Source organism: Streptopelia decaocto (genome assembly GCF_964273445.1).
Source record: "Streptopelia decaocto genome assembly, chromosome: 2".
NCBI classification, from domain to species: Eukaryota; Metazoa; Chordata; class Aves; order Columbiformes; family Columbidae; genus Streptopelia; species Streptopelia decaocto.
Window position 1 is genome coordinate 157982179 of NC_138655.1, and position 27996 is coordinate 158010174.

The window sequence follows — 27996 nt, forward strand, 5'->3', positions numbered from 1 at the left end:
TTTTCTTTCTTTATGTTTGCTTCCAGTGCTAGAAGTAACTTAAGAGAGAAAGCTATTGACAATTAGAAAATAACAGAAATAATATACAACTTAAAACTAATACCCATTAGATAAACCATTTCTGTACTGATCAACCCTCACGATGCTCCATACCCACTGACTGTTTTGCAGAATGTAAACAACCTAAAGACACCACAAAGAACAACTACAAACCAAATAATCAAGTCAGTCTGGTATCACCCTCCTCATAACTGCATGTCAATAGGAAGATGAGGCTCTCCTAGAAGGTTGCAGGTTAATTAATGCTTTGTGGCTCTGCAGTAAAGCGTCTGCTGTTTCTGGAGATCTTGGCTATGTCTGTTTGTTTAATAACCACTCTTTCCCACATATCAGAGGAAACCAATTTAATCACTATTAACTACTGGGATTTTGATCCAAGTCATCGACTTGTTTATCCATGCCGACAGATGTGGGTCCATTCTGCCTCCCGTGCCAGCCTGGAAAAAGGTAAATATTACAAAGAAACTTCACCTTCTCACATATTCACCAATAGCACCACTCGTCTGGGGATTAGCAGAGTACCTTCAATAATTTGTTTTCAATTATTCTGCTTGACTTTAAATCATTGACAAAGGGGAAGGGCGGCAAGGTAATGAGAAGCACTGAAGTGGCGTAAGGCAAATCACTCTTAAGTACTTGGTTACTAACAATGTTTGGCTTGAATTTACGACATTAATTGTAGATGACAGCAACTTATAGGACTGCAGTTCTCATCCACAAAAGATGAATAAGATTTTGACCCATTCCAGGATGACTTGTCGTGTGAGACTCGTGTCAAAACCAATTGCTCCGATCTAACAAACACCTTTGGCCACCAACAAGTCTATAAATCACTCTACATTTTTGATTGCCCAAAGTCCAGCCGTCCTACTTTAGCTTTGGGGACCGTGTTAGAGATCAGTACTCTCTAATAATTACAGCTCTCTTCTTTAAATGCATAGATATATTTCTTTTTTAAAAAATATGCAACTGCCTAGAGCCAGAATGATTGTGCAATGATTTTATATTGGTTTAGGGGATTTCTTTTTGTTCTTTTTTTTTCCTTTTCTGGGACTTTACAAGTTTAGACCTGCTCAGGGATCACAACTCAGAGGTCAAAATTTACCAAGATAACAAATTAGAAGTATATAACTGAAGAACTGTTGCTTTGAAAAACCACACAGACCCATTTCCAATGGAAAGGTCAAAAAGATAAAGTGAAAATCAACATGCTCTTTTTGTGTTGTTGTTGTTTTTTTTTTTTTAATTTGTAATAATTCTAAGAAGATTAATTCTATCTTCAAAGTGTTTTTAAGGACAACAGAGACACTAAGCTTTTATGCAACTACATTGGCTGTAACAAATGATGCAAAGAAAATTGTTTTAGTAAATATAAACATCGCTTTAGTATTAAGGATTTGGGAGCTGAATTTCCAAAAACCCACGAAAGTTGAATCTGTCAAAAGCAACGATCAAGAGCAAATAAAACCCTACACATCCCCTTCAGCAGCAGTGACTAGAAGTCATAATTGGACAAACATTCACAGACAACGTGAAGGGACTTTTTCTGAAGACCTGTAACAGAAATATACTTGGGCTCATGTGGAACAACAGACTTCTTGGCCTTTCATCAGCTGCCAGGAACTTACAGATTGTGACTTAGGTTGGGAAACAAGAAGCTAAGAAGATGTGACTGAAGAAAAATCTTTGCAATACAGAGGACTAAAAGCTTTTGAAAAGACAGAGCGACTACTTGAAATTCTTGAAGCTCAGCTGAACTCAACCACCCCACCATATGCTGCTGAACTAGCTGAAATTTTAAGTCAAGACAGTGAGGTAAAGTGTTACCCTTAGAAATAATTTTGGTCTTTGCATTGGATGGAAAAGTGTCCCCAGTAAAGGATTCTGGTGGGGAAGCTACAGGAAAAGTGTTCTCAGAAGTCAGCTTAAGCACTACTGAACGGGGTGTCTTCTAGAACCTGGGAGAACAAACTTGGGTGTGTAAATACGAGTTAGTGTGGGGAAATCCTAACTGAATACTACCTAAAGCATGATGCTGAAGGCAAACACAAGGCTAGAATCCCAGACTCTTAATTTCCAGTACATGATAGGTAAGAAATTTCAATTTAAATTAAACTGAGATTTGCAAAACCTACAATAGGTTTTGATACCTCTGGTCCTATAGCAAAAAGTGGTCCAGCAGTAAGAGATAAAATTCCACCGGTGGGACCTTCAGTTACTAAAGGACCACTTTCTACAGCATCAGAGATACAAAAATATGCCTTCAAATTCTTATTTCTTTAAAAAATCGAAATGGAAATTTCTTCTGTTTCTTATATTGAGATGAACTGAATTCAGTGTATACAGCTACAGTTTTAGGTTAGTCTAACTTAAGGCTGACTTCAGGTACTGTGAAAATGACACCATCTTTTCATGTCAAAACCCAAGGAATTCCAGATATACTGATGAAATTTACTGAAAAAATTATCTCCAAAGTATTAGAAGAGGATGAACATCAAGCCATTAAATGAAATGGACACATGGGGACTACTATAGTACAATTATCTATAAAAATTTCTTAAGATAAAAGCTATCATTTAGGCCAATTTTCTCCAGAAGAGCAAAGTACTGCCAATTATACAGTGTTTCAGAGATACAAATTACAAAATGCTCACTGGGGTAATGACTAATCACTGAAGATGCTAACGGATTTACACAATTAAAATACAAATTCAAGCCTTCTATGTAACTCCTTAATTTGGTGCCATTTATGTGAATTTCAAAACTCATTTCAGCTCCCTGAATTTCCTTTTATTGTATCTGCAGGAAGGTAACACCAATCAAACTATTGACCACAAGATACTCTATGGTCCATAAAGGGATTTTAAACTAACAGAACTGCTCAGTAAAATACTATCAAAATCAGTAAGGGGCTATCTTGAGGAGAAGTTTCCGAAGTATAAGATAGGAAAACTAGCAGGAACATAAACAGGAAAATGTTCTTGTTTGTGTTTCAATGTAGTTCTAGCACGTATTATAAACAATTCTGAGTTTCAAATTTTTTCTGTGTGTTCCCTTTTCAAGAGCCACCCACTCAATATTTCTTTGGAGCACCTGGAACTGAAAAAATAAAGGGCAAACTATTTCACAGAATCACAGAATCACAGAATGTCAGGGATTGGAAGGGACCTCAAAAGCTCATCCAGCCCAATCCCCCTGCCGGAGCAGGAACACCCAGATGAGGTTACACAGGAAGGTGTCCAGGCGGGTTGGAATGTCTGCAGAGAAGGAGACTCCACAACCTCCCTGGGCAGCCTGGGCCAGGCTCTGCCACCCTCACCATGAAGAAGTTTCTTCTCAAATTTAAGTGGAACCTTTTGTGTTCCACTTTGTACCCATTACCCCTTGTCCTATCATTGGTTGTCACCGAGAAGAGCCTGGCTCCATCCTCCTGACACTCACCCTTTACATATTTATCAACATTACTGAGGTCACCCCTCAGTCTCCTCTTCTCCAGCTCCAGAGCCCCAGCTCCCTCAGCCTTTCCTCACACAGGAGATGCTCCACTCCCTTCAGCATCTTTGTTGCCCTGCGCTGGACTCTCTCCAGCAGTTCCCTGTCCTGCTGGAACAGATTTTAGATAACAGATAACAGATTTTAGTTCCTTGTAAAATCAAACTTGGATATTTTATTGGACTACTGCTGTTTCTAATTACATGGACATTTCTTCCACCCAGCACTTGGCCCACTCTCCAATTCCCACTCACCCCCCAGCCCCACCCCAACCAAAACTTTGTGTTCGGATAAGTAACTACCAGTATGGGGTTCGTTTGTTTGTTTTAACAGGTATAATATAAAAAGTTATTCACAATAGCAACATAATACAATTAAATCTATTCACTCATTACCTCCAGAAAAGAATGCAACAGGCTAGATTGTATGTTGCTTAAACACCTCGAAAAAAATCACTCACCAGCATTTTTGTGAGAAAAACATTCCAGATTTGTGTAGGTAAAGAAATTCCACTATCTCAAGATAAGTACAGCTCAGGTTAGGTAGTACTAAAGGCAATTTGAAGACTACTGGGCATAAGCCAATATAACAAACCAACAAGACAAAAAGTAGTCAGCAATTAATATGAGAAATGTATTAATATTTAGTAAAATGTTATATTGCCCCATGGAAACTAAAGGAAGGGCTGCATGTTTACAGCAATATAGCAGTTCTACATTAAGGGCACATTTTCTTATATACATGCTACCTGTACCTAAACCAAAACCACATCTAAGACTTAAAAACGTGTGCACATATTTTTATATATATACTCCAATGTACACATACATCACTGACTAGTTTGATCAAACATGCATAGATTTAAATTAATAGAATTAGCAACTGAGATTTTTCATAGTACACAAATATTCGGCAAAACCAAAATACTTACAACATCCCCTTCAAAATAAAAACCCTTCACACGGATTTCTTAAGCTAATTTTGGCTGGCTTGTATCTTCAGAGACAAAACGTCTTCCTTTTCTCACCTTCACTATTCTGCTTAAATGAACATCCTGCCCATGCAGTAAGTTTTCTTTTGTACTGGGATGCTGGGGGAGGGATGGAGGGAGGAGCTTTGTTGCTCTTCTGATGGAAATAAAGGAAATTTTGTGATCTCACTGTAAAACACTGTAAAAAAAAGGAAAAAGTGCAGGGTGATACTTTTGAAGAATAAACACCTGAGTATTAATCAATTATTTTCTTTCTGTTGAAATCAGTTACATTTATTAAAAGGAAAGAGGGGTTTTTTGTTCAATCAGAAATATATATGTAAAAACCTATGAAAGCAAAAGCTGCCCTGCTTCGTATTTTATTCTGAGGTTTCAACCAGATGAACTTTCCAGTATGCATTAAATACTGGCACAATTTTTACCCTTCATTAGAAGCTTTTGGTTAGAAATTCGACTTACATATTACTGTTTCTCATTCCTTAATTTCTATTTTTTATTAATCCCAGGCTATGATGTACGTTCATTGTACCTTATAAAGACAAAACGTCACAGTCAAATATTCTGTCTCATATATGCAGGATCAGAGCCCAAAACACATTCAATATCACATTATGCCATAACTTAAACATACAAACCTTGTTTGAGCAAAATAAAAACAACAACATTTATCCTCATCTCTGAAATCAGTTATATTTATTAAAATAAAAGTAATGTCTAAAGCTTGCTAGCAACAGGTATCAGATAGTAACAAATAAAAACTAGTGGTAAGTCCTATTGCTAAGTGAATTATTTCTCTTTGAGTTACATCAACAGAATCCATTATTGTCCAAAAATTACTTTAATCTTTATTGAGTAGATTCTAAATCTTTCCTATTATCTTTCCTGACAATAAGACAGTTACTATGGGTTTGCTGGGAGAATTCTACCAAAGGAACTACGCTGTCCTTAAAAGCCAGGCAGCCCTAATGCATGCAAACAGAAAAACAACGGTGCGCAAACACTTAACTTTATAGGCATCATCAGCAAAGGAAATAACTAAAGATGGTTTTAAAGAAAGAAAGACACTAAGTGTTCTGTCAGGCAAACAGCAAAAAGCCATTTTGAGTGTAAGTTATTTTTCCAGAAAGCAATAGCATGTACTTGAGACAAGTTCAATTAAGAGAGAATTTGAAAGACCAGTAAAGCATTGTTCTGTAATGGCACTATATCTGCTACGGTCAAAAGCAGCATCATTTATAATGCTCGACCAGCTAGTACTACTACATAGAAGAAGGATCCTTACCTGGATGTATATTTTTCTGCTGTAGCTTCTTCATCAATCTGTCCCTGTCAAAAATGGGGCACAGGGAGTAAAGACAGAAATAAAAGGAGGGAAAAGAGTTGCTCCCCTTCTGCCCTTTTTGCATGCTCTAGTATTTACAAGCAGAAAAGAGGAAGACATAGAAAACATGATTTTTATCTGTAGCTGTTAAAAGAAAGCCCTAGGGCTTGCAGCCACGAGCAAAACATTTGGACAAGTAACTCTTCTTGTGTCACTGTGTAAAATTTTCTCCTATGAGGAAGGCAGTTTCTTAAAGGCAGGGAGGGGGCAGAAAGTCTGCTTCACAGGAAGAACATTGTTTTCTTCACAGTTTCATTCATTATGTTCATTATAGAAATTTAGTCATCATATTCTTGACAGGGATATGTCTCTTCCATTAACTGCAGGGTATAACACTCTTCCTTTTTCCTTTTTATTGTCAGAGCACAAGAAAAATATGTTTTCTTGGTAGCATTAGTACATCAGCATTAGTCTAATGACTAAGCGTGTGTGGATGTCAAGAGCTGAAAAAACCCAGATTTTTGCATAATTAAATGTCTCTTGTGTCTGCTCCATAACTCTAAACACTAGATGTGGCTTTAAATTACTGATCAGATGCATATGGTAATTGAAGATATCAAGGCATTTGGTGGTTTATGCACAATCCAACCTCAAATTCTATCCAGCCGCCCCATCTGCTGGCTTCGATCTACAAAGAAATGCTCAGTGGGATAATGCTGGAAATCTGTGTCTCCTGTATTCAGTGGGATAACAGACACACAACACGTGCTTCTGGCTTAGAGGGAGAAGGGTTCATACAAGGTTTCTCTTCCTATTTTTCCCATCATTTAAGTCCCTAAGAAAATCAGCATGATTTCCCTCCTTTTCCAATCTGATTGGGGCCTTTCCTCAACAGCTGACTGATCAGGGAACCCCTGCGATTTGTGAGAAGTCTGAAATTCAGATGGCTGAAAACCTAATCTCACTACCCCCCGCTTTAAGATACATCTGCATCTTTAGGATACTAGTTCTATAATTGGCTAAAATTACAAGATGGACACAAGATACCAGACGGATACAAAAGGGAATGGAACTTAATTTCAAACAAATAAGTCACTATCATCAACTGACAGATCTGTGAATCTAATTCTGAAATATGTATACTGACCTATTCAATAGTCTTTCTTATGTATTATTCACAAAATACACATGCAAAGAAGTTCAAGTAAAATAAAAAGTGTTTTACAGAGAGAAAACAAATACATTCATCAAAAAATCAATGGAAAAATCAATATTACTTAAACACTAAAAACATATAGTAACTTCAACCATAGTAGTAGGAAGGAAAACTACTCAAGCCTAAGAAGGAGATTCCATATTTTCAAGAAATGGATCCTGCAAAACAAAGTCATGCACAACACATAACCAGATCATGGCATCCACTGATGAAGAACTCTATTGAATTTGATATCAAATATATTATGATTGCTTTAATTTAGGTTAAGATTCTCACAGAGACAAAGCACGACCACTAATTACAGAGCTTACTGCACCTTCTGGTTATGATTCGCTGCCCATGAGTTGACATCAACCGTGAGTCTCAGACAAATACAGTGATGCCAATGATCCTCCATTAGAATCAGCAAACGCAAACCAGTTGCACACAGAAACCCCCCCCAAAACACAGAGAATTCAACTGTGCACATAACAGCAAATACGTATGAACGCGGACATCAAAATACTATCCCAAAGGCAAAATCTCTGTCTCTGGAGAGCAGGGAATGGAAATCATGTCAGATGGAGCACAGGTATGGTATGTTTTTAGCTTCTTTAAAGATAGGAACAGTACAGGAATACTTTTGGGCATAATAAAAATAAACACAAATCATAATCACAGCAAAAAGCTGATATTGAGAAAATCAGCTGTTATTTTTGCCTCACTACCACACACAATGAAAAAAGTCTTCCAAGTAACTTTAAAAATAAAGTTCCTCCTCATTAATGCCACTTTCTGGAATCGGGTAACCTGCAACTGTGATATCATGACAGAAAGAATTCCTCAATAGAAAACGCTAGTTATTCTATGTTAGGAATCTGATTTTCTCTTGAGCCCTCAAACTTGCACACTGTCCTAGAGCAACAGTGCCAGACACAAATTTTCAAGGTACGAACCACACCGTTTCCTCGCCTCAGCTTGAAATAGAATTATCACTAAACACTGGGCAACTTCTTCTGCTTTTGGTACCATGGCTCTTCAGCTGACCTGTTGCAGGACAGCCACAAGACAGCAAAATGGAACATATAGATACAATTGCACAAATATGGTCCCTGGTGACTGAATTTTCCAAGGCACTGATGCCAAATGCAACAAAAAATCTAAGTACACTTTCTATTCTGGGTGTAGCTCTTTAGTTTTTTGGGGACACAAGCTCGTGCTGAAAAGACAAACTAATCAAAACCATCTTGATTACGTCTTTCAGGTAAATATCTTTGAAAAATGTGGTACGGGATAAAATAGTCAGCAAATTCAGTGATTGTTTCCATCATAATCATTAAAATAAGAAGTTGAGACCTGACTTGATCACCTCATAAGAACTTATAGATGAATGAGAACTTTAATAGCAGACAGCTCTTCAATCCAACAAACAAAAGCTGAAAGTTGAAAATAGTTAAATGTGGACTAAAAAAAGGGCACAGATATATTTAACAGGATGGACAATTAAGTATCCGAGCAACTTATGAACACTTGTGGCCTTCTCGAATACTCAAAATCATTGCAGTTTAATTAGATTAGTCCTTCATTTTCTAATCCCTACCTAGCTCTATTTACATACGGCCACAGTTCAAAAACTGATAGCAGATTTTCATAGGACAGTATTTCTTTAAAACGCATATTCAGAGTAGTATAACAGTTATTAACCCTGGTGCTTAGAGCTCATAAGTGGTATTTCTTACATTTATGTAATGGATGCGGTTCATTGCTCAGCCATAAAATTTCCTACTCTTTGGTAACTCAAGCGTTGCATCGGATACACTTGCAATGAAACTTATTTGCAGAGATTTCTGTTTACTACACCTGCAGCTTCAGAGAATTTGTGATCCTCCCTCCTGTCTGGAACCTGAACTGGCAGACAGGGAGGGAGGCAGGCCCACAATTTGGGAAATACTACAACCTCTGACATATCACAGTAAGAGCCACCTCTAAATAATTCATACGTATTTATCATGATGCAAACTCAAATGCCTCCATCGTGGGCTGAATTAATTCAGCTGCTGGCCAGAAGCTTCCGGATTCTCCTTAATTTCAAGACCTAGATGAGATTCCAGGAATACATCTTAAAAAATATCATATCCCCATAACAAGAGAGATATGGTACAGAAGGCAAAAAGAAAAGTAGTGGGGAAATACATCTTCTTTGTTATAGTTAGAATGCAGAATAACTAAATATTAGGTATACAAAAAGACCCCAAACCAACAGACACAGATAAACTATTATATTACACAAAATATCTAAAGGCATGAGTCTGCCAGTGAGAAAAAATTAAGGGCTCTGGCAAATAAATACTAGAGATAAACTATAGGTGTGTCTCAATCCCTCTTAGAAAATAATCAAATAGTGTAAAGTACCTGATGTATTTGCCAAGATAGTAATTTATATGATTGCCATTTTCCTTTTTTCGTGCTACATGATGAAATAAGAAATCACACAGACATGGAATTTGGTATTTGGTAAATAGCTAATTGGCCTTACAGAATAACAGGAAATAGCTTTAATGGTAAGTACACATTAAATGCATTGTTACACAGCGTAGCTTTTTGCCTAATCACCTAATGTACACTGACTAAGTCAGAAAATGAGCTCAGCGCCTGAAGTTCAAGTTACTCCATCTGTTTCTTCTTAGTATTCTGAAAAACAGTATTAGTATTTTTGAAGCATTTTATGTTTCTCAAAAGATACTATGAGCACACAATCTCTGAAAGATTTCCGGAACTTCTGACACCATCTTGGTAACACAGTTTATTCTTGAAGTCTCACCTTTTATTACATGGCTCTGAATGCAACCATAAAATGACAAATGCAAGAGCCCTAGTAAAGATCGGGCCAGCTGGTTTCAAACCTATATCTTTCCACTGCGCAACATTTTGCCCGTTCCAGCTTTAAAACTGACAAGAAGAATCACAGAATGGTTGGGGTGGGAAGGGACCTCTGGAGATCATCCAGTCCAACCCACCTGCTCAAGCAGGGTCACCAGAGCAGATCACACAGGAAGGTGTCCAGGTGGGTTTGAATGTCTCCAGAGAAGAAGACTCCACAGCCTCTCTGGGCAGCCTGGTCCAGGCTCTGGCACCTCAAAGGAAAGAAGTTTCTCCTCATATTCAGATGGAACCTCCTGTGTTTCAGTCTGTGCCTGTTGCCCCTCACCCTGTCGTTGGGCACCACTGAACAGAGTCTGGTCCATCCTCTTGACACCCACCCTGGAGATATTTATAAACATTGATGAGATCCCCTCTCAGCTTCTCTTCTCCAGGCTGAACAGCCCCAGCTCTCTCAGTTTCTTCTCATCAGAAAGATGCTCCAGACCCCTCATCATCTTCGTAGCCCACTGCTGAACTGCCTCCAGTAATTCGTTGTCCTTAAACTGGGGAGCCCAGAACTGGCCACAGTGCTCCAGATGCGGCCTCACCAGGGCAGAGTAGATGGAGAGGAAGAACCTCCCTCAACCTGCTGGTCATACTCTTCCTAATGAACCCCAGGCACCATTGGCTTATCTTGGCCACAAGGGCACATCACTGGCTCATGGTTGACCTGTTGTCCACCAGGACTCTCACATCCTTCTCTGCAGACCTGCTTTCCAGCAGGTCAATCCCCAACTTGTACTGGTGTCTGGTGAAGAGTTTTACCCCAAACCAGCATCAACTCTACTGATGTAATTCCTGGAGATATTTGTTTACTCTTTTGTTACAACAGATGATGATTCCAAAACCTTCATATGCAATGTATTCTAGTGCTTCACTATTCTCACTGACAGTTTTTCTTGTGCTTCATCTGCATTTCCTGAACTCCAATCTCAGCCTGTTACTTCTTGTTTCACTCATCGCAGACATGAATATGAGTTTATTCCACATTTCTTCTTAATTATTTGAAAACTGCTACCACATTCTCTTTCATCCTCTCTTCCATAGACAAAAATCCACCTGAACTTCACACCGTAAGTCATACTTCCCTGGCTCCAAATCACTGTTACAGCCTATTTCCAAATCCTTTTAAGATTTGCTTGGAATGCTGTGACTGTCCAACCTCACAAAGAGGGAATGGAGCAGCAGAGAGAAGCAGCGGGGAAATTCTATAGCATTCTTCAACCTACTATTATTAAGGAAATATCACCTTTACAGTCTTACTTATTACAATGATTATTCAACAAGCAAACACTTAAATTCTGGGCATTTCCATCCTTATTTCTCTCCTTATCTCAACATCCTGGCTTCACTCCTGAGACCTATTCAATCCTCCACCACTTCCTTTTTGGCTCAACAGTTGTTTGCTCACTCTAGTGTTCTCAGAAATTCACAATTTCGCTGAAGTTGATCAGATTTTAATGGAAATTGAAAAATAACCCCTGGACTCATTCATACATCATGTTCCTTCTCTTCCAAAACCAAAAGCCAGCAACTAACATTATAAACTAGGTCATCTTTCCGCTTTCCTAAAATGACACAAACAAGATAAAAGTTTGAAAGGTTTACTGCATAACAAAGGAAAGTTCACATACAATTTTTTTTTTTTTTTTTGCGTAATATCTTTAGTTCAGGCTTGATAAACATACACACACACACAAAAGAACATTTTCACTATGTTAATACTCATATTTTTGGCAGCCCTCAGTACATATGATCTTTGTTGGACTACGTAATCTCCAGAGATCACTTTCAACTGCAATGCTTCTATGATACAAAGGGATCACTATACTTTTTTTGTCCTTCAAGTAATGATTTGTTGATCTGAAACACTGTATTATACATATATTAGTAACAGTGACTACCCACAAAAAGTTATTTGATTCACAAAACAAAAAGGAAAAGCAATTTTTAAATTGCATAACAAAGTAAAAATCAAATGTTCTCTGTCCATAAACAAATTCAGTTTTAAATCAAAGGTATAAAAGATGACTGCCCTTGAAGACAAAATATTGAATTTACTAAATGGATAATCTATTGGTGATTATCAATAATGAAATGAAGATTAGTGTTTATGAATGAAATTATTGTTTCATTTTATCAAATAATAACACAAAAATAATACAAGAATTTCAACATCTTAAAGAGAAAACAAGAAATGACTTTGAAGTATGCATGAAAATTATTGTGTTATGAAAAGAAGTCGTCAGCCTCTTAATGGACTAATGCATACTGAAATGCAGTAAGGCACTTTGCTCAGTATTTACTTACAGAGAAAACTTCATGCTGCTTCATTCTTTTCCAGTCCAAAATCCAATAAAATTACACACTTTATGCATGACAGCATCTGAGACGCTTTGACAATTACCATTAGCCTGAAGCCACTACACAGCTAAACTCTGAACAAAAGAAGCCTTAATTTTATATTTGAAAAAACCTGAAATGTATTAGATAATAAACACATTTGACATTTATCTTAGGAGATGTCCTACATTATACGCTTCCCACTGCTGTAACAAGATGAAATGGTAGAAATATTGTGGCTCAGGAAGGACTTTGGTCAAGGCAGATCTCATTTGAGAATCATACACTCGCAATTGTGATGAGGACGACGTGCTTTCAGCAATGCTAGAAAATGTGACCTGTATCAAAATAAGCAAAGTTTCAATTAGCAGAAGTAAATGGCTTTATGTCTTCTACTTATCTTTGCAACCAGCATTGAGCAAGAATGTGAATACCTGAATGTATCTAATTTTCCTTATCCCTTTATACATTTTTTTCTCACAGTATTTTTTTTCACTATTAGCATCTTTCCTGCTCTACCATAATGAAGTAACCCTTATAACAAAGAGGTGTGCTGAGAAAATAGTCCAGTACACAGCTCCATACAGATCCTCACCCAGCACATGGTCACTGCTGCAGCTGAACACTTTGCGCTAATAGTTAAAGCGCTAAAGAGATATTTGGGAGTTGAGGGGTGGGAGATGCCTGTGGAAAACAGTATTAAATAAATTTCATACCATCATACGATTATTTTCAGGAAACTTTTTTCATTAGACAAAATCATGTAAGTCTTTCCTGGTTCTCTGGGGAAGGTAATTGAGTCTTTGCTACTCGCTCAGTGGAGCTGCCTTAAAAAAGGTGCGAGTCAGGATCTCATTTTTAAGCGATGGTCTCCCATAACACAACATGAAAGATAAAAGGGTGGACCTGACATTGAAAGGGTGTGAGTTAGAGCTGCAACACCGCAAACCACAGCCTGCCTGACGGCTTAGAGCCGGAGCTCCTCAGGGCTGGAACCCAGGTCAGCCCGGTCTGAAGCCTCAGCCCTGAGTGGAGCCTCCATGGCGGGGACAAGCAGCCTCAACCCATGAGTCTGGTCTTTTGGGAAATATATGGGCCCCATGAACAGCAGCATGGGACAGATACACCCACCCCCTGTCTTCTGTGGGGAAGGGCTGTTCTTTGCTTTGTGTATAGAAAAGTGGAGAAGGGTCTGGAGCACAAGTGTGATGGGAGCGGCTGAGGGACCTGGGGGGTTCAGCTGGAGAACAGGAGCTGAGGGGAGACCTTCTGATCTCTGAACTGCCTGAAAGGAGCTTGGAGCATGGAGGGGGTTGGTCTCTTCTCCTGAGTAGCAAGTGAAAGGGTGACACAGCCTCAAGTTGCACCAGGAGAGGTTTAGATGGGATATTAGGAAAAAATTCTTCACAAAAGGGTTGTGAGGCATGGGAACAGGCTGCCCAGGGCAGTGGTGGAGTCACCATCCCTGGAGGGGTTTAAAAGTCCTGTGGATGTGGCGCTTAGGGACACTGTTCAGTGTTGGTAGTGTTGGGTTTATGTTTGGACTCGATGATCTTAAACGTCTCTTCTACACAAACCTTTCCTCCCACTCTCTGACTGCAGCAGACGGAACATGGCGGAGGGCGGGGGAGCAACGTTCACTCCGCCCCCCCGGCCCCGCCCCCTCAGGCCGTTTCCCCGGCAACGCCCCGGGCGGTGACCGCCCCGCCCCGCCCCGCCTCCCTGCGCGGGCTCGGAGCGGAGAAGTGGGGGTGGGACTTCCGGGGCCGGTTCGCCCTCCTCGGAAATGACATCAGAGTGTCAACATGCAAGATGGCGGCGCATCACCGGCAGAACACGGCGGGGCGGCGGAAAGTGCAGGTGAGGGCCCGGCGGGGGCTGCGGGGGGAGCGCGGTGCCGTGGGGCTCCGGCCCGGCCCGGCGGGAGGAAGGGGACAGCGACTGCGAGGTGACTGGCGGCCCGGGAGAGGGGCGGTGGCGGCGGTGGGTCAGCGGGCGGGGGCGGCGGGGAGCGGAGGGAGGGCAGCAGGATTTGGGGTGTCCCTCGGGGACGCTGCCGCCCGGCCCGGAGGGGCTGTGTGAGGGGCTGCTCTCAGCTGGGGCGGGCAGGGATTTGGGGTTTCTATGGCAACGCAGCCGCCTCCTTCACCGGATCACAGAATATCAGGGATTGGAAGGGACCTGGAAAGCTCATCCAGTCCAATCCCCCCATGGAGCAGGAACACCCAGATGAGGTTACACAGGAAGGTGTCCAGGCGGGTTTGAATGTCTGCAGAGAAGGAGACTCCACAACCCCCCTGGGCAGCCTGGGCCAGGCTCTGCCACCCTCACTGAGAAGTTTCTTCTCATATTTAAGTGAAGCCTCCTGTGTTCCAGTTTGAACCCATTGCCCCTTGTCCTATCATTGGTTGTCACTGAGAAGAGCCTGGCTCCATCCTCCTGACACTCACGCTTTACATATTTATAACCATTAATGAGGTAACCCCTCAGTCTCCTCTTTTCCAAGCTCCAGAGCCCCAGCTCTCTCAGCCTTTCCTCACAATGAGATGCTTCACTCCCTTCAGCATCTTCGTTGCCCTGCGCTGGACTCTCTCCAGCAGTTCCCTGTCCTGCTGGGACTGAGGGGCCCACAACTGGGCACAATATTCCAGGTGTGGTCTCACCAGGGCAGAGTAGAAGGTGAGGAGAACCTTTCTCGACCTACTGACCACCCCCTTTCTAATCCACCCCAGGTACCATTGGCCTTCCTGGCCACAAGGGCCCAGTGCTGGCTCATGGTCATCCTGCTGTCCCCAGGACCCCCAGGTCCCTTTCCCCTACACTGCTCTCCAACAGGTCATTCCCCAACTTATACTGGAACCTGAGGTTGTTCCTACCCAGATACAAGACTCTACACTTGCCCTTGTTATATTTCACTAAATTTTTCCCCGCCCAACTCTCCAGCCTGTCCAGATCTCCCCTTCACTTCCCCAATGACACTGCGGTGAAGGGGAGACACCCCCAGTGGTGCTTGGCCACCCCCACTGACATCTGTGGAGGGGGCGAGAGGCTGCCTGGGCCGGCCGAGGGGGAACAGGTGCTGCTGGGGTTCCCCGGCCAGGAGGAGTCAGAGCTGAACCACCCCGCCCATGGTGGAATCATGGGATCATTGTGGTTGGAAGAGACCCTCAAGATCATAGAGTCCACCTGTAACCTAAATCTAGCACTAAACCGTGTCCCTCAGAACCTCATCTCCATACGTTTTAAACACCTCCAGGGATGGTGATTCCACCACGGGGGTCAGCACAGAGTGTGACCTGGGTGCTCGGGTGGGTGTGAACTTTCTCAGCTCCCCTGAGAAGACGATCAGACCTCATGGTGTGGGCTCATACGTAGCTATGAGTACACTGTTGTAGCCTCGGTGGAGACGGGAATGACTGGAATGTGTGTAAAAAGTCAAAAGTCTTTAACTGTGAAAACAGTGAAAATGGTTTTATTGTGGTCCTCAACTTTTTTTTTCTTGTTTGTGATACTACCAGCACTTAAAACATTTTTGCAGCTTTCACTATGGGAAAGATTTAATGCTTTATCAAAGTGCAAAGCTGCCCACCTCTGCTGGTAAGTGCAAATTTCAGCTGTATCTGCCCGCTGTGATCAAAAGAAATATTGATTAAGCCTGAAATAGCGTTAGGATCCTTCCAAGCAGAGATGGGTTTGGGTTTTGAACACTTCTTTTGTGTTTGATCACGCAGAAGAAATGTGCACTTCTTTATAGCCTTTAGTGTTTTTCATGGTTAAGGTAAGCACTCGATCAATACTGTATAAAGAATTCCTTTGCCCTTCCAAAAAAACCCTCCGATATTCTTTAAAATACTAAGAATCTAAAATATAATATCTCTTTGTTGACTTTGTTGCCTATGCTGTAAACAGGTTTTTTCAGGTTGCTCTCCTAAGGAGGAGGATTTTATGATAACTAGATATTTCTTTGATGTAGTCCTATTTCTTTATGGAGTATTATTTCCCTGCCAGCAATATGCATCAAAGAGAACATTGTTTCCTTTTTTAGTACTTCATTCCTTTTCCAAACATTACTTAACCGAAAAGCTTATATTTAGAGCTAGTTTTGTGCTGCTTTATGATGTCTTCTTTTACTCTTTCATTGTGTTAAGTGATTTTTTTTTTTTTTTTTTTTTTTTTCTCACTTCGTGTACTGTTGCCCTGATCTGTGTCTCAGCCAGTCCATTGTAAGTCTAGATCTGCAGAGAATAACTTTGGTTAGATTATAAGTGCATATAAAGCTCTAGCCAGAAACTATATACTTTCTTGCACTCTTATTATTTCACCTACTCGGTTAGACAGGATTTTGTTCATGTCATGGAATTCTAAGTGGCTGTTGAATCCTGCCACTGATGGAAAGTTAAAACCACTAATGATTTATTTTACTTTCCAATGGCTCAGCATTTAGGGTGCTGCTACATCAGGTTTTTGAGAGAGTGAGAGGGGGATAAATTTTTCCCAAACCAGTGAGGCTGAGGGAGGAAGCTTTTTAAAGAAATACCTCTTGGGCTTGAGGAACTTGGTTCCTTACATGGCAGAGGATCTGGTTGAAGTTTATGGAAATGGGTACTATTATTATGTTGGATGCACGTGTTTTACTGATAAGTAGAAACATCCAAAATAGTCAGTTTAGGGTGCTTCTGCATGTAATTGTATGTTTAAAAGGATTTAATCAGAATAGTTATTTTAGGCCTCAAAATAAAGTCTGTGCATAAAGAAAAAAAAAAAGGTAAGAAGTTAACTGATTTAAATATAAATCGGCCATTTGAGGTGTCCAGCAGCAGAACATTTAAATGAATGCAAACATTTTTTGTTTTAGTTCAAGCTTTTATGTGGTTCAGCCAGCAGTTTTAAGCATGTTGATGTAGTTTACCACGTGTATCAAAGGGATGTCTCCTGTTGTAATCTTTTCTATGTGTCAGTTTATGAGACGTGATCAAAAAACTTCCTGTGTTTCTTCTTTTAAATTAAGAATGTAATTATTAAATCATTACTAGGAGCATATTTTTAGACCTTTTCCATTGTCAAGACTTCCTTTCAAAAAAATAAAATTCCCTGGATTAGGATGTTTCCCCTTGAACCTCAGTACCTTCATAGCCCTGTCATTTTCATATATATATATTTTTTTTAATACTTCTATTGCTGAATTTTGGTGGAAAAGGGAAAGCAGAGGGTTGGGGGCATCTTTTAGTATTTCCTTTGCAGGGAGAAAATGTATGGATGGCTGTGCATGCATACATATAGAAAACTACAAGCACTTTCCAGACTGACCTGGCTGTATGTGTGGTAGTTTTGCTCTGAAGGCCCTACGGATGAATTGTGGTAGCACAGAACCCAGCCTAACAACCACTGGATTTAAGAGGCATGCCAGAAAGCTTAAGGAAAGTTTACTGGTGTTTCTTAGGCTTAACTCTTCATGTCTGAAGGCTGCAGAAGTGAATTCACAGAATCACAGAATGTCAGGGATTGGAAGGGACCTCGAAAGCTCATCCAGTCCAATCCCCTGCCAGAGCAGGAACACCCAGATGAGGTTACACAGGAAGGTGTCCAGGCGGGTTGGAATGTCTGCAGAGAAGGAGACTCCACAACCCCCCTGGGCAGCCTGGGCCAGGCTCTGGCACCCTCACTGAGAAGTTGTTTCTTCTCAAATTTAAATGAAACCTCCGGTGTTCCAGTTTGTACCTGTTGCCCCTTGTCCTACCATTGGTTGTCACTGAGAAGAGCCTGGCTCCATCCTCCTGACACTCACCCTTTACATATTTATGAACATTAATGAGGTCACCCCTCAGTCTTCTCCAGCAGTTCCCTGTCCTTCTGGAACTGAGGGGCCCACAACTGGACACAATATTCCAGGTGTGGTCTCCCCAGGGCAGAGTAGAGGGGCAGGAGAACCTCTTTGACCTACTGACCACCCCTCTTCTAATCCACCCCAGGTACCATTGGCCTTCCTGGCCACAAGGGCCCAGTGCTGGCTCACGGTCATCCCGCTGTCCCCAGGACCCCCAGGTCCCTTTCCCCTACACTGCTCTCCAACAGGTCATTCCCGAATTTATACTGGAACCTGAGGTTGTTCCTGCCCAGGTGGAAGACTCTACACCTGCCCTTGTTATATTTCATTAAATATTCCCCCGCCCAACTCTCCAGCCTGTCCAGGTCTCTGGATGGCAGCACAGCTTCCAGTGTCAGCCACTCTTCCCAGTTTGGTGTCATCAGCAAATTTGCTGACAGTGCACTCTATTCCTTCATCCAAGTCATTGATGAATATATTGAATGTTGTCAGGTTTGGGAAGGGGATGGGGACGCAGAGGTGTGTCAAGGAACGGCTGTGTGGTCAGAACCTCTTGGCCACGTGTTGGACCTTTCACATGTTTTACTGGGAATTAAGTCAAGATGAAGCCACTTTTCAGCAGGTGGCGTAAAGCAGCTGCCCTTGAGGGGCTGCATTGTCCCTGCTCCCTAAACTTGCTGCCTGGCCAGAATAAATTCGCCTTCACACTCAAAACCTATTGGCAGAACGTGCGAATTCTTGCCATAGGCGATCTGGATCAGCATCTTTATTATGAAATTATCAAATGAATTTGAAGTCCCTTTTTACAGGACGAGAAGATCTTTTTGCACCAACTTTGTCATATCAATGCATTGATACTGCATTTTGACAGCAAGTAGAAAGTAGCGAAATAAAAAAAAACCTTTACATTTAGAAACTATTTCAGCTACTGATTTTGTTAATACCAGCATTTATTAAAAGTGCACTAGATTTTGTATGCTGTAACTTATTACATTTTAGATCTGTATTATTTACGTATTTTACATACAGCAAATTTATAATTTATAAATTATGTTCATTTTATATATAATACTTAAACAAATTGCCAGTAAGTTGCTTCCATTGTAAAAATATAAAATTAACTTCTTAACGCTCTCTATTATTTTTATTCTAGGGCCCAGAGCGCTTGGTAAAAATTCGAATATCAATATGTTCCTAATTTAAGACACTATTTTAAGGGATATATCTGCCTTGCCACGATACTAAGGCAGTAGATCTTTTTTTCTTGGTGGTTGACTGCTGCTTCTCTTATTTTTTATTGAATTCACATCAGATCTCATGGAATCCTTCTAGTGATTTTGAGGTGGGGGTATTTGTAAAAGCAGATTCTACCCATCCTTTAAGACAAAATATGTTATAAGACGTGCAGTGTAACAAGGGTAATGAGATTTCAGATCAGCTGATACACTCATCCATTGTCAATCCTGTAAGAAATTTTCTTGGCTTTGTGTGCTGAAATGTGTCTGGTGACAGTAGCTTTAGCTCTGGAGCTCTTAGTCATTAAAATGGTTAATCCTGATCCATTTAGGGAACTGAATGCCATAAATTCTTTATAATGAGGGTCCATCACCTTGTGATGTTTGTGCACTGCTCCAGTGAAAGATTCCCATTTTTTATGGGAGTTTATCAAAGCTAGAGCAGTATAAATGCAAAATGCCTTGGTCATTGATTAAAATATTTCATATCCCACAAATCTTGCCCCTCCCAGACAATCATGGCAATAGAACAATTACCATCTATATCATAGACATTATTCTCTTTGTGGTTTGCAAATTATTTGTGAATTGATGTGATGAACAAAGTAGAAATGTGCTCTGGGTTTGAAGTGCTTAGAGTTGTAACTTCCTAGTGACTTTCATAGTCCTCTCTGGACCTTTTTTTAGGGTGATAAAGATGTGTGTGCTGCTGGTCGGAGCTGAATTTTATCACAGCAGTTTCTTCTCAGCCAAAAGCCTGTTGCTTTTACATTGTTTAGGTATGTGTGTGTACACACATACTTGAATATATACCTTATATTTTTGTATTTGTTTGTATACTGACTAGATTTACTAATAGTCCTTATGTTTCTATACTTAGTGACAGTCAAATGTAAAAACAAACAAACAAACTTTGACCTTTTTTCCTAAAAATAATGATACAATGCAGAACCACATGTGGATTATCAGCAATCTTCCTCTGTTCATCTTAGGGAACTTTTGGGTTCAGTGGACTTTTCCTGCTGTCCACTGGTCTTACATAAGTGTCAGGTCTTTTAAATCAAATTGCTGTTGCTTTTATTGACCCATTGAAGTTCCTTGTGTTGAGAGGCATTTCAACACCCTTTCAACAGATTTTGTGGAACCCTTAATTTGTCCCTCTGTGTTGATATATAATTAAAATATTTGAATACAAGCCTGATGCTTGTGGTGTTACACCTCTTTCTGTGGTGTACAGCAAATGTCTTGTGAGGTTATTTTTAGTTCAGCCGCATAATCCGCATGTCTTGTTCTACTTCTTTTAATATGTTAAATGATTATTTCAGTCCCAATGGGGCCATTTAAATTTTTTTTTTGTTTGGATGAAAAAATAAATTTATTAAGTATTTCCAATGTAAGCAACTGACAGTCACTAGGATGTCATGAGGGCTCCCGTGAGGGTTGGAGTGTCCATTTTTGTGCCATAGTCATAATTTGGCATCCATATTCTGTTCTTGAAAAGTGGTTTGTTTTGTCCTTACCTGACTGCTCAAACAGCAGCATTCACTTGGAATGTCGGTGTGGTGTCCAATAAACTTGCTGACCACAAGACCGTTTACCAGGAAACGTTCACTATTCCTTCTGTGGGTGGAAAATAAAACTTTAAGTAGAAGAAACACATGGCCTAAAAATGTACCTACTCTTTCCTCTCATGCTGATGTGGAACCTCCTGACAGCAGCTTAGAGATTTACTTTGGGGGACACGCACAGCACGGACCAGTCTCCACCACAAAACATCTTCTTGCCACATGAAACATGCAAGTATCCTGAGAACATTTACATGACAGGTGATCCTTGTGGGTCCCTTCCAACTCAGGACATTCTGTGATTATATGATCATATGATAGGGTTACTCAGGGCTTGAGATCAGACTTCCCAAATGGCCTCACATTGGCTCCCACTCTGCCTCAAGTCTGGAATAAAAAAGTTTGCCAACAAGTGAAGAAACTCCTCTGCAGACATGAAGAAACCACCTCAAATGCTACGGCCCATTACAAGCTGTTAAGTGACTTGAATCACGTTAGGTGAGTGATTTCAAGCCTGTGCTCAAGCAGGACAAGTACAGTCAGATTGCATAAATTGAAGAGGGAAATACCAGAAAATAATCCTTGGTGAGTACATAGCCCATTGTGAAAATCTAACCCAGGTGCCAAAAAGAAATCCAATAGAGAATCCATTAGTCTGTGCATGTCCCAGCTGAATACAGAATAAATTTTGAAGTAGAACTGTAAGTGTGGGGAGAGAGAAGAGGAACTGGTGGAATTCCATGAACAGTAGCAGTCACTACTGAATAATTTTGAGTGTCAAGCTTTTTTGTTGTTTTGCCATGTTTTTTTTCCCCATCAAATCTATCATGTTTTTCCAAAATAATGTAACAGTAAGAAATAATATTTTAATCTTTTTTTTTTTTAAATTCAGTTGTTACAGCAGAGTTGCTTTGTCAGGTTTCTGAGAGGAAGAAAGAAGGGTGATGCTGTATTTAAAGCTGAACTGGTACTGAGACCTAACATTCGCTCTTAGATCTACCATAGACTCATCAATCCTGAAACAGTATAATTCCTCTTTTTGTCTCGCGTCTCGTAATATATAAACAATACTTGCCAAGAGATGTTTGACTAAATTCACGTGTGCAAGTTATTAAAAGGAATAAAGGGCTTATTAAATTTGACCTTCATTTGAATATTTCAGTACTAGTGGTGTTGGGATGCAGTTGTCAGTCTTCCCTGGTCATGGAAAAATAGTGCCCAATCGAGCTGGCAACCACCGTTTCAGGATCATTCTAGGTGGAAATTTAATAGTAATGCAAATTCCATTATAGAAAGAAGTGAAAATGATTTTACTGCATCTAATCTCTATGAGCTTTTTTCACTGCTAGTTTCTGTGTTAAGAACAACATTTAGTTCTTTATTTTAGTGACAAAAGATTTTATCCATTTCGCTTTAAGAAATTGTGAAACAACTTTAATTCTTGATTTTTAATTCAATTCTTTAATTCAAGATCAACATAGGGGTATGACTCTCAATTTCCACAGTCCTGTAAAAGTATCAGTCATATACAGGGGTGTCAAACTCATTTTCCCTGGGGGCCACATCAGCCTCATGGTTGCCTTCAGAGGGCCAAATGTTATTTTAGGACTGTATAAATGTAACTATTACATTTACCTGACTTATTTGAGTAAGCTACAATTTGCCTGTTAAAAAAAAATAATAATAAATAGTTATTTATGACTGTTCTTTACTTGAACTCCTCTAAATTAAAAAAGGTAACATTATGAGCAAAAAGCTCCTTAAAATGCACGGGTGACTAACATAGTTTGACAGTCTTATTTATGAGTGGAATAAAGACCTTGTATTGTACCTGAAAATACAGCAAATGTGGGGAGTAACTGACAGAAGAGAAACAAATCAGAAAACTGAGCATTTGTCAAAAAAATCTCCTGCGAGCAGTTTTGGAAAAGCAGGAGCTGAAGGGCCCATGCTCATCTTGAATCTGACACTATATTTTGCCAAGAGATCATTTTCCTGAGTAACTAACATCAAATTCAATCTACTGACCTTTAGGTTCTCAATTCCTTTAAGTTATGTCTTATCTGCTCACACTTAATAATTTTAGCTGAATATTTTCATTGGCTTTATTCAAATAGTTTCAAAGCAATGGGAATTTGATGGCCATCCCTTTGCCTTGTGTTTTGTATCACATTAGACCTTGACTTTGTTTGTAATGTTCTTTTACTTAAGTGGTTTGTGCGGGTCTTCCAGCAATGTAGATATGATATGATCAAGCCTGGGTGAGGAGTTGCACATATATCTTGCTCTCTGCATTACAAAAAATAAATATCTTCAAATATTTGAAGTGTTTTATCGTAACACTGTGGTGCGTGGTTGATGGTGTCTTCTCTCAGGAACATTGCTGAAGCTGTGTGTAGGTGGAGACTTGAGCACGGATAGCAATAATCTTATGGATGAGTCTGGAACTGCTGAGAGATGTTGGAAATTAGGACATAATCTGAAATTGGAGCTGTGACTACGAGGACTGTGAACAAGAAGAGCTTTAAGTAGAATGGGACATAACATCAAAGTTGTAGTAAATGGACTTGTGGAATGATAATGGAGAGTGTTAAGGCAGGAGGATTCAGGAGGCTCTTAACATTGATGTGTTGGTCTATAGAGCTGTTGCAGCCATTTCTAAAGCGGAGAACAAGACTCTTTGTGCTTTCTAGAAGCCTTATTTCTCTTACGGTGCTGCACTGGGACAGGATAATTCAGTTGAGGTGTTGCCCACGTTCCCCAAATGGACCAATCAGTTCTTGTGGTATAGAATCTGAGATGCTCTAAAATGTTTATTGAATAGTAAGGACCACTGAACGTTTTATTTCATTTGTTGGTTTTATTCTGTGTAACTGAGATCTGATCTGGAAAACATTTTCTTTATACTGCTATAATGCACTTACTGGAGTGAAAAATTGCTTTCAGATCTCTAGCCCAAGGCTACTCCTTGAAAGCATTTTCAAAACACTGGTACTTATGTATCGAAATGATCCCTGCTGTGGGCAGATTGGATTATACCAAGCCTAAAGTTTACCCTGTTGTTCTTATTGTATTTTACAGAATCTGGGAAGAGTCATAGTTGGCAGTTTCGCCTTCTTTTCTCTACTTGTGAGGGTTTTTCTCATAGTGATGCATTAACTCTGAGTAAACCCAGTGGTCAGGAGAGATGCAGCACAGTGTGAATGGGGTAGTTCTGAAAAATCTGCGGTGCCTTATAATTCCATTTACTGAACAGTAATAATGGAGAGTGCTGTAGCCTTTGCAGTATGTCTCCTTCAATGTCCTTTTAGTGGTTCTGAGTAAAACAATGAAGTAACCTATACACACAGTATGGTGAAATACAGAAGGAAAGAAATGAAATGTATAAATATTTGTTGTTATTTCAGACAGATAAATTATTCTTCATATTCTACTAGAAAGTAAGTTTCAAAATAATAGTGACACCTGAAACAGATATCTGGAATTTTAATTTGGTTTGTAGTCCTTAGTGAACGTGTCCTCACCCTCGTGAGTTTGGGAAATACTGTCATCCCAGCTACAGAAACTAAGAACTGAGACACAAACTGTGTGTTGGTCTGGGATCACCCAGAATATCTGTGCGAAGCAGGGAATTAAACGAAGGATTCTCTGGGTCTAAGCTTGAATTTTAATGATTAAATAACCCTTTGGGCTCTGCTTCTAGCCCTGCTGATATCTTTTCTAGGATCCTTCCCCTTTTTTGAGGAAGGAAAATGACTCAGGTGGTGCTGGTAACTCCCAAACTACCTGACTTATTTAATGCTTGTAAAGCTCTTAGTATTTTCTACCTGAGAACTTCACGAATGTGGAATTAGATGTTGGCATTTTATGACCAAGTCCATATTTTAATACCATAATTGGATTTGTGTGAATGTATTTTAGGTCTCCTATGTGATTAGAGATGAAGTGGAGAAGTATAACCGAAATGGGGTAAATGCACTTCAGCTGGATCCAGCATTAAATAGACTCTTCACCGCAGGCCGAGACTCTATTATAAGGATATGGAGTGTCAATCAGCACAAGGTAAGACAAGAGAGGATTCCTCCATCTAAACTGACTTTTCTTCCAAGTTGTCATGCTAGTGAGCTTCTTACAGGTATACATCTGATACTGTTTTTAACAGCTGCTGTTATTATGATAGGAAAATATTTTTATGCTGTTCATATTGTAACAAAATATGTGGGATTTTACAAACCTACATGTGGGCTTATCCATCCAAAGAACAAGTCACAGCTGAGAGAAAAATGTGAAATATAGAAAGATGTCATTTGCAGTGATGAGAGAGACATAAATAGAGTCACTAGGACTGTGTATTTTCTGTTATGAGCATATATTTTGATGGACTGTTAAATTTGCTTTGTGGTATTTCAAGAGAATATTAAGCCATCTCCCCTTTATTATTCTCTGAAGGAGACTCTGGTCTGCTTACTCACCATTGTGCTTAATCACTAAAGAAAATTTATTAAAAGACTTATGTTCTGTTGAGGGGAGAGAACTAAATGAGTGGTCACAGAATTGCAGAATGGTTGAGGTTGGAAGGGACTTCTGGAGATCATCTGGTCCAACCCCCTGCTCAGGCAGGGTCACCTGGAGCTGGTTGCCCAGGACCCTGTCCAGATGGCTTTTGAGTATCTCTAAGGAGGGAGACTTCACAACCTCCCTGGGCAACCTGTGCCGGTGCTCAGTCACCCTCACAGTGAAATAGTGTTTCCTGATGTTCAGAGGGAACATCTTGTGTTTCAGTTTGTGCCCATGGCCTCTGCTCCTGTCAGTGGCCAGCACTGAAAAGACCCTGGATCTCTTTCACACCCTCTCTTCAGGTACTTATATAATATATGGTGATGAGATCCCCCCCCAAAACCTTTTCTTCTCCAAAAGTCCCAGCTCTCTCAGCCTTTCCTCATGGAAGAGGTGCTCCAACCCCTTCATCATTTTCATTTTCTGGACTCTCTCCAGTATGTCCACGTCTCTGTTGTACTGGAGAGCCCAAAACTGGACCCAGTACTCCAGGTGTGGCCCCACCAGTGCTGAGTAGAGGGGAAGGATCACCTCCCTTGACCTGCTGGCCGTGCTCTACCTAATGCAGCCATGGACACCATTCACCTTCTTTATGGCAAGTGCACATTGGTGGCTCATGTTCATCTTGGTGTCCACCAGAACCCCCAGGTCCTCGTCTGCCCAGCTGCTTTCCAGCTGGGTGGCCACAGCGTATACTGGTGTGTGGGTCCCACTAAACAGAAGGCCAGTGTTAGGAACTTGAGCAGATTATTGGAAACCAGGGCTTCCATGTGTGTAAAACTTCATGAAGTTCAGGACTTTGAGAGATCCTGAGAGATCCTTGTATTGTGTTTTGATTATTCTGTTCCTCTTCACAGCAGAACAAGTCCAATCCCATAAATGCAGAAATAACATTAGCTTTGGCGGTCCCTCTTGTTTTAATTATGATTTTTCCTGTGATACAAACCCAAACACTTTAAGGTGAAATTATACATTAAACGAAAGCGAGAATTTTAAATGTATAGGAATTCCACTGAAAAGTAATTAGTGGTATCTTACATAGCTGTATAATCCTTTCACAAAAAAATTCTGGAATAGTGACTTCAACTAACTCTACATTCTGCAACTTCTGGTCTCTTTGAAGACTGAAGAAAATGTCACAACAGTCACAATCTTTTGCATTTGTGAAGAGATCTTATAAAGCTTTTTCTTAATTTGCAGCAAGACCCTTATATAGCATCTATGGAACATCACACGGATTGGGTAAATGATATTGTGCTCTGCTGCAATGGTAAAACATGTAAGTACTGAAGTGTTTGAAAAGTACAGTATTCAGAAATTGTGTGTAAAAGTATATTCTCTCCTTCTTTAATTATTTCCGATATTTTCTTACCATATAAAATGAGTTTCTGTGATGTGTATTGTAAATTGGGTAAATAACGTAGCAGGTGTTTTACTGAAAATTTTAATGCGTTTAGATACGATTATTAAAAAAATTCAAGAGTAGCACAAATATGATCTATAGCAATATATAAGCCATTAAAATTTACTCTTTATTCCTTTTCAATTTAGTGATATCTGCTTCTTCAGATACTACTGTTAAAGTGTGGAATGCACATAAGGGATTTTGCATGTCGACACTAAGGACGCATAAGGTGAAAAACTTTATCTGTAAATCCCGTATGTTACCACTGACAATCTTTTAAATATTAAGATGTAGACCTCAAAAGGATAATGTTGTTGATTCATGTTGTTATATTTACTCTGTTATAGGATTATGTGAAAGCCTTAGCATATGCAAAAGATAAAGAACTGGTAGCATCTGCTGGGCTGGACAGACAGATATTCCTCTGGGATGTAAATACTCTAACAGCACTGACTGCCTCAAATAACACCGTAACAAGTAGGTACTGAGGGAGGGGAGACAAATGCAATGCATTTTATTGAGTAGTGTAATTCTCAAGATCAATTTAAGACTATATAGGTACCAGTTTGTGTGTACATAAAAAATGCGCGAGAAATTTTAAGGTGGTTTTAGTTTGTCCTTAGTCCATTCGTTGCATTATATAATAGCTAAAAACCTAGAGCAGCCAACAGTCATGGCATTTAGAATAGAGGACAGGTCTCTTTGAACATTTTCTTCTGAAATGTTAATGTGCTGGTCTTCTCTGAAAGTTGATAGAGCTTTAGCTTGAGATGCTTTTTGCTCCTCAATTAACATGTTATAGAAATTTTCCCTTGGGTTATTTGTCAGTGCATTTTCTATGTATTGTAATTTGGTTGGGTTTTGATTTGTTTGTTTGCTTAGGGAGGGAGGGGGTTTGTTTGTTTGTTTTGTGGGGGTTTTTTGGTTTGTTTGTTTATATAGATGCTACCAAAAATGCAGCACAGCTCCTAAAGGAGAACTTGGTACATTTACCAAATCTATCTGTTGGAAGAATAAAGTTAGCTAGATAAATTTAAATTTAAGAAGTGTGAAGTAATACTAAGCACTGATTACATGTAAGCATAG

The 27996-nt window shown here is 40.0% G+C and overlaps 1 protein-coding gene across 1 annotated transcript in view; it reads left to right on the forward strand.

Moving 5' to 3' along the window:
• Positions 1 to 14095: 14095 nt before the first annotated feature.
• The window catches only part of WDR48 (WD repeat domain 48), a 32976-nt gene continuing 19075 nt past the window's right edge, over positions 14096 to 27996 (forward strand). Inside the window, exons 1-5 of the mRNA XM_082046059.1 lie at positions 14096 to 14184; positions 24870 to 25010; positions 26706 to 26784; positions 27057 to 27139; positions 27258 to 27387. Of these exons, the coding sequence (XP_081902185.1) occupies positions 14137 to 14184; positions 24870 to 25010; positions 26706 to 26784; positions 27057 to 27139; positions 27258 to 27387 (481 nt within the window). The 5' untranslated portion in view covers positions 14096 to 14136. The remainder of the gene's footprint in view (positions 14185 to 24869; positions 25011 to 26705; positions 26785 to 27056; positions 27140 to 27257; positions 27388 to 27996) is intronic.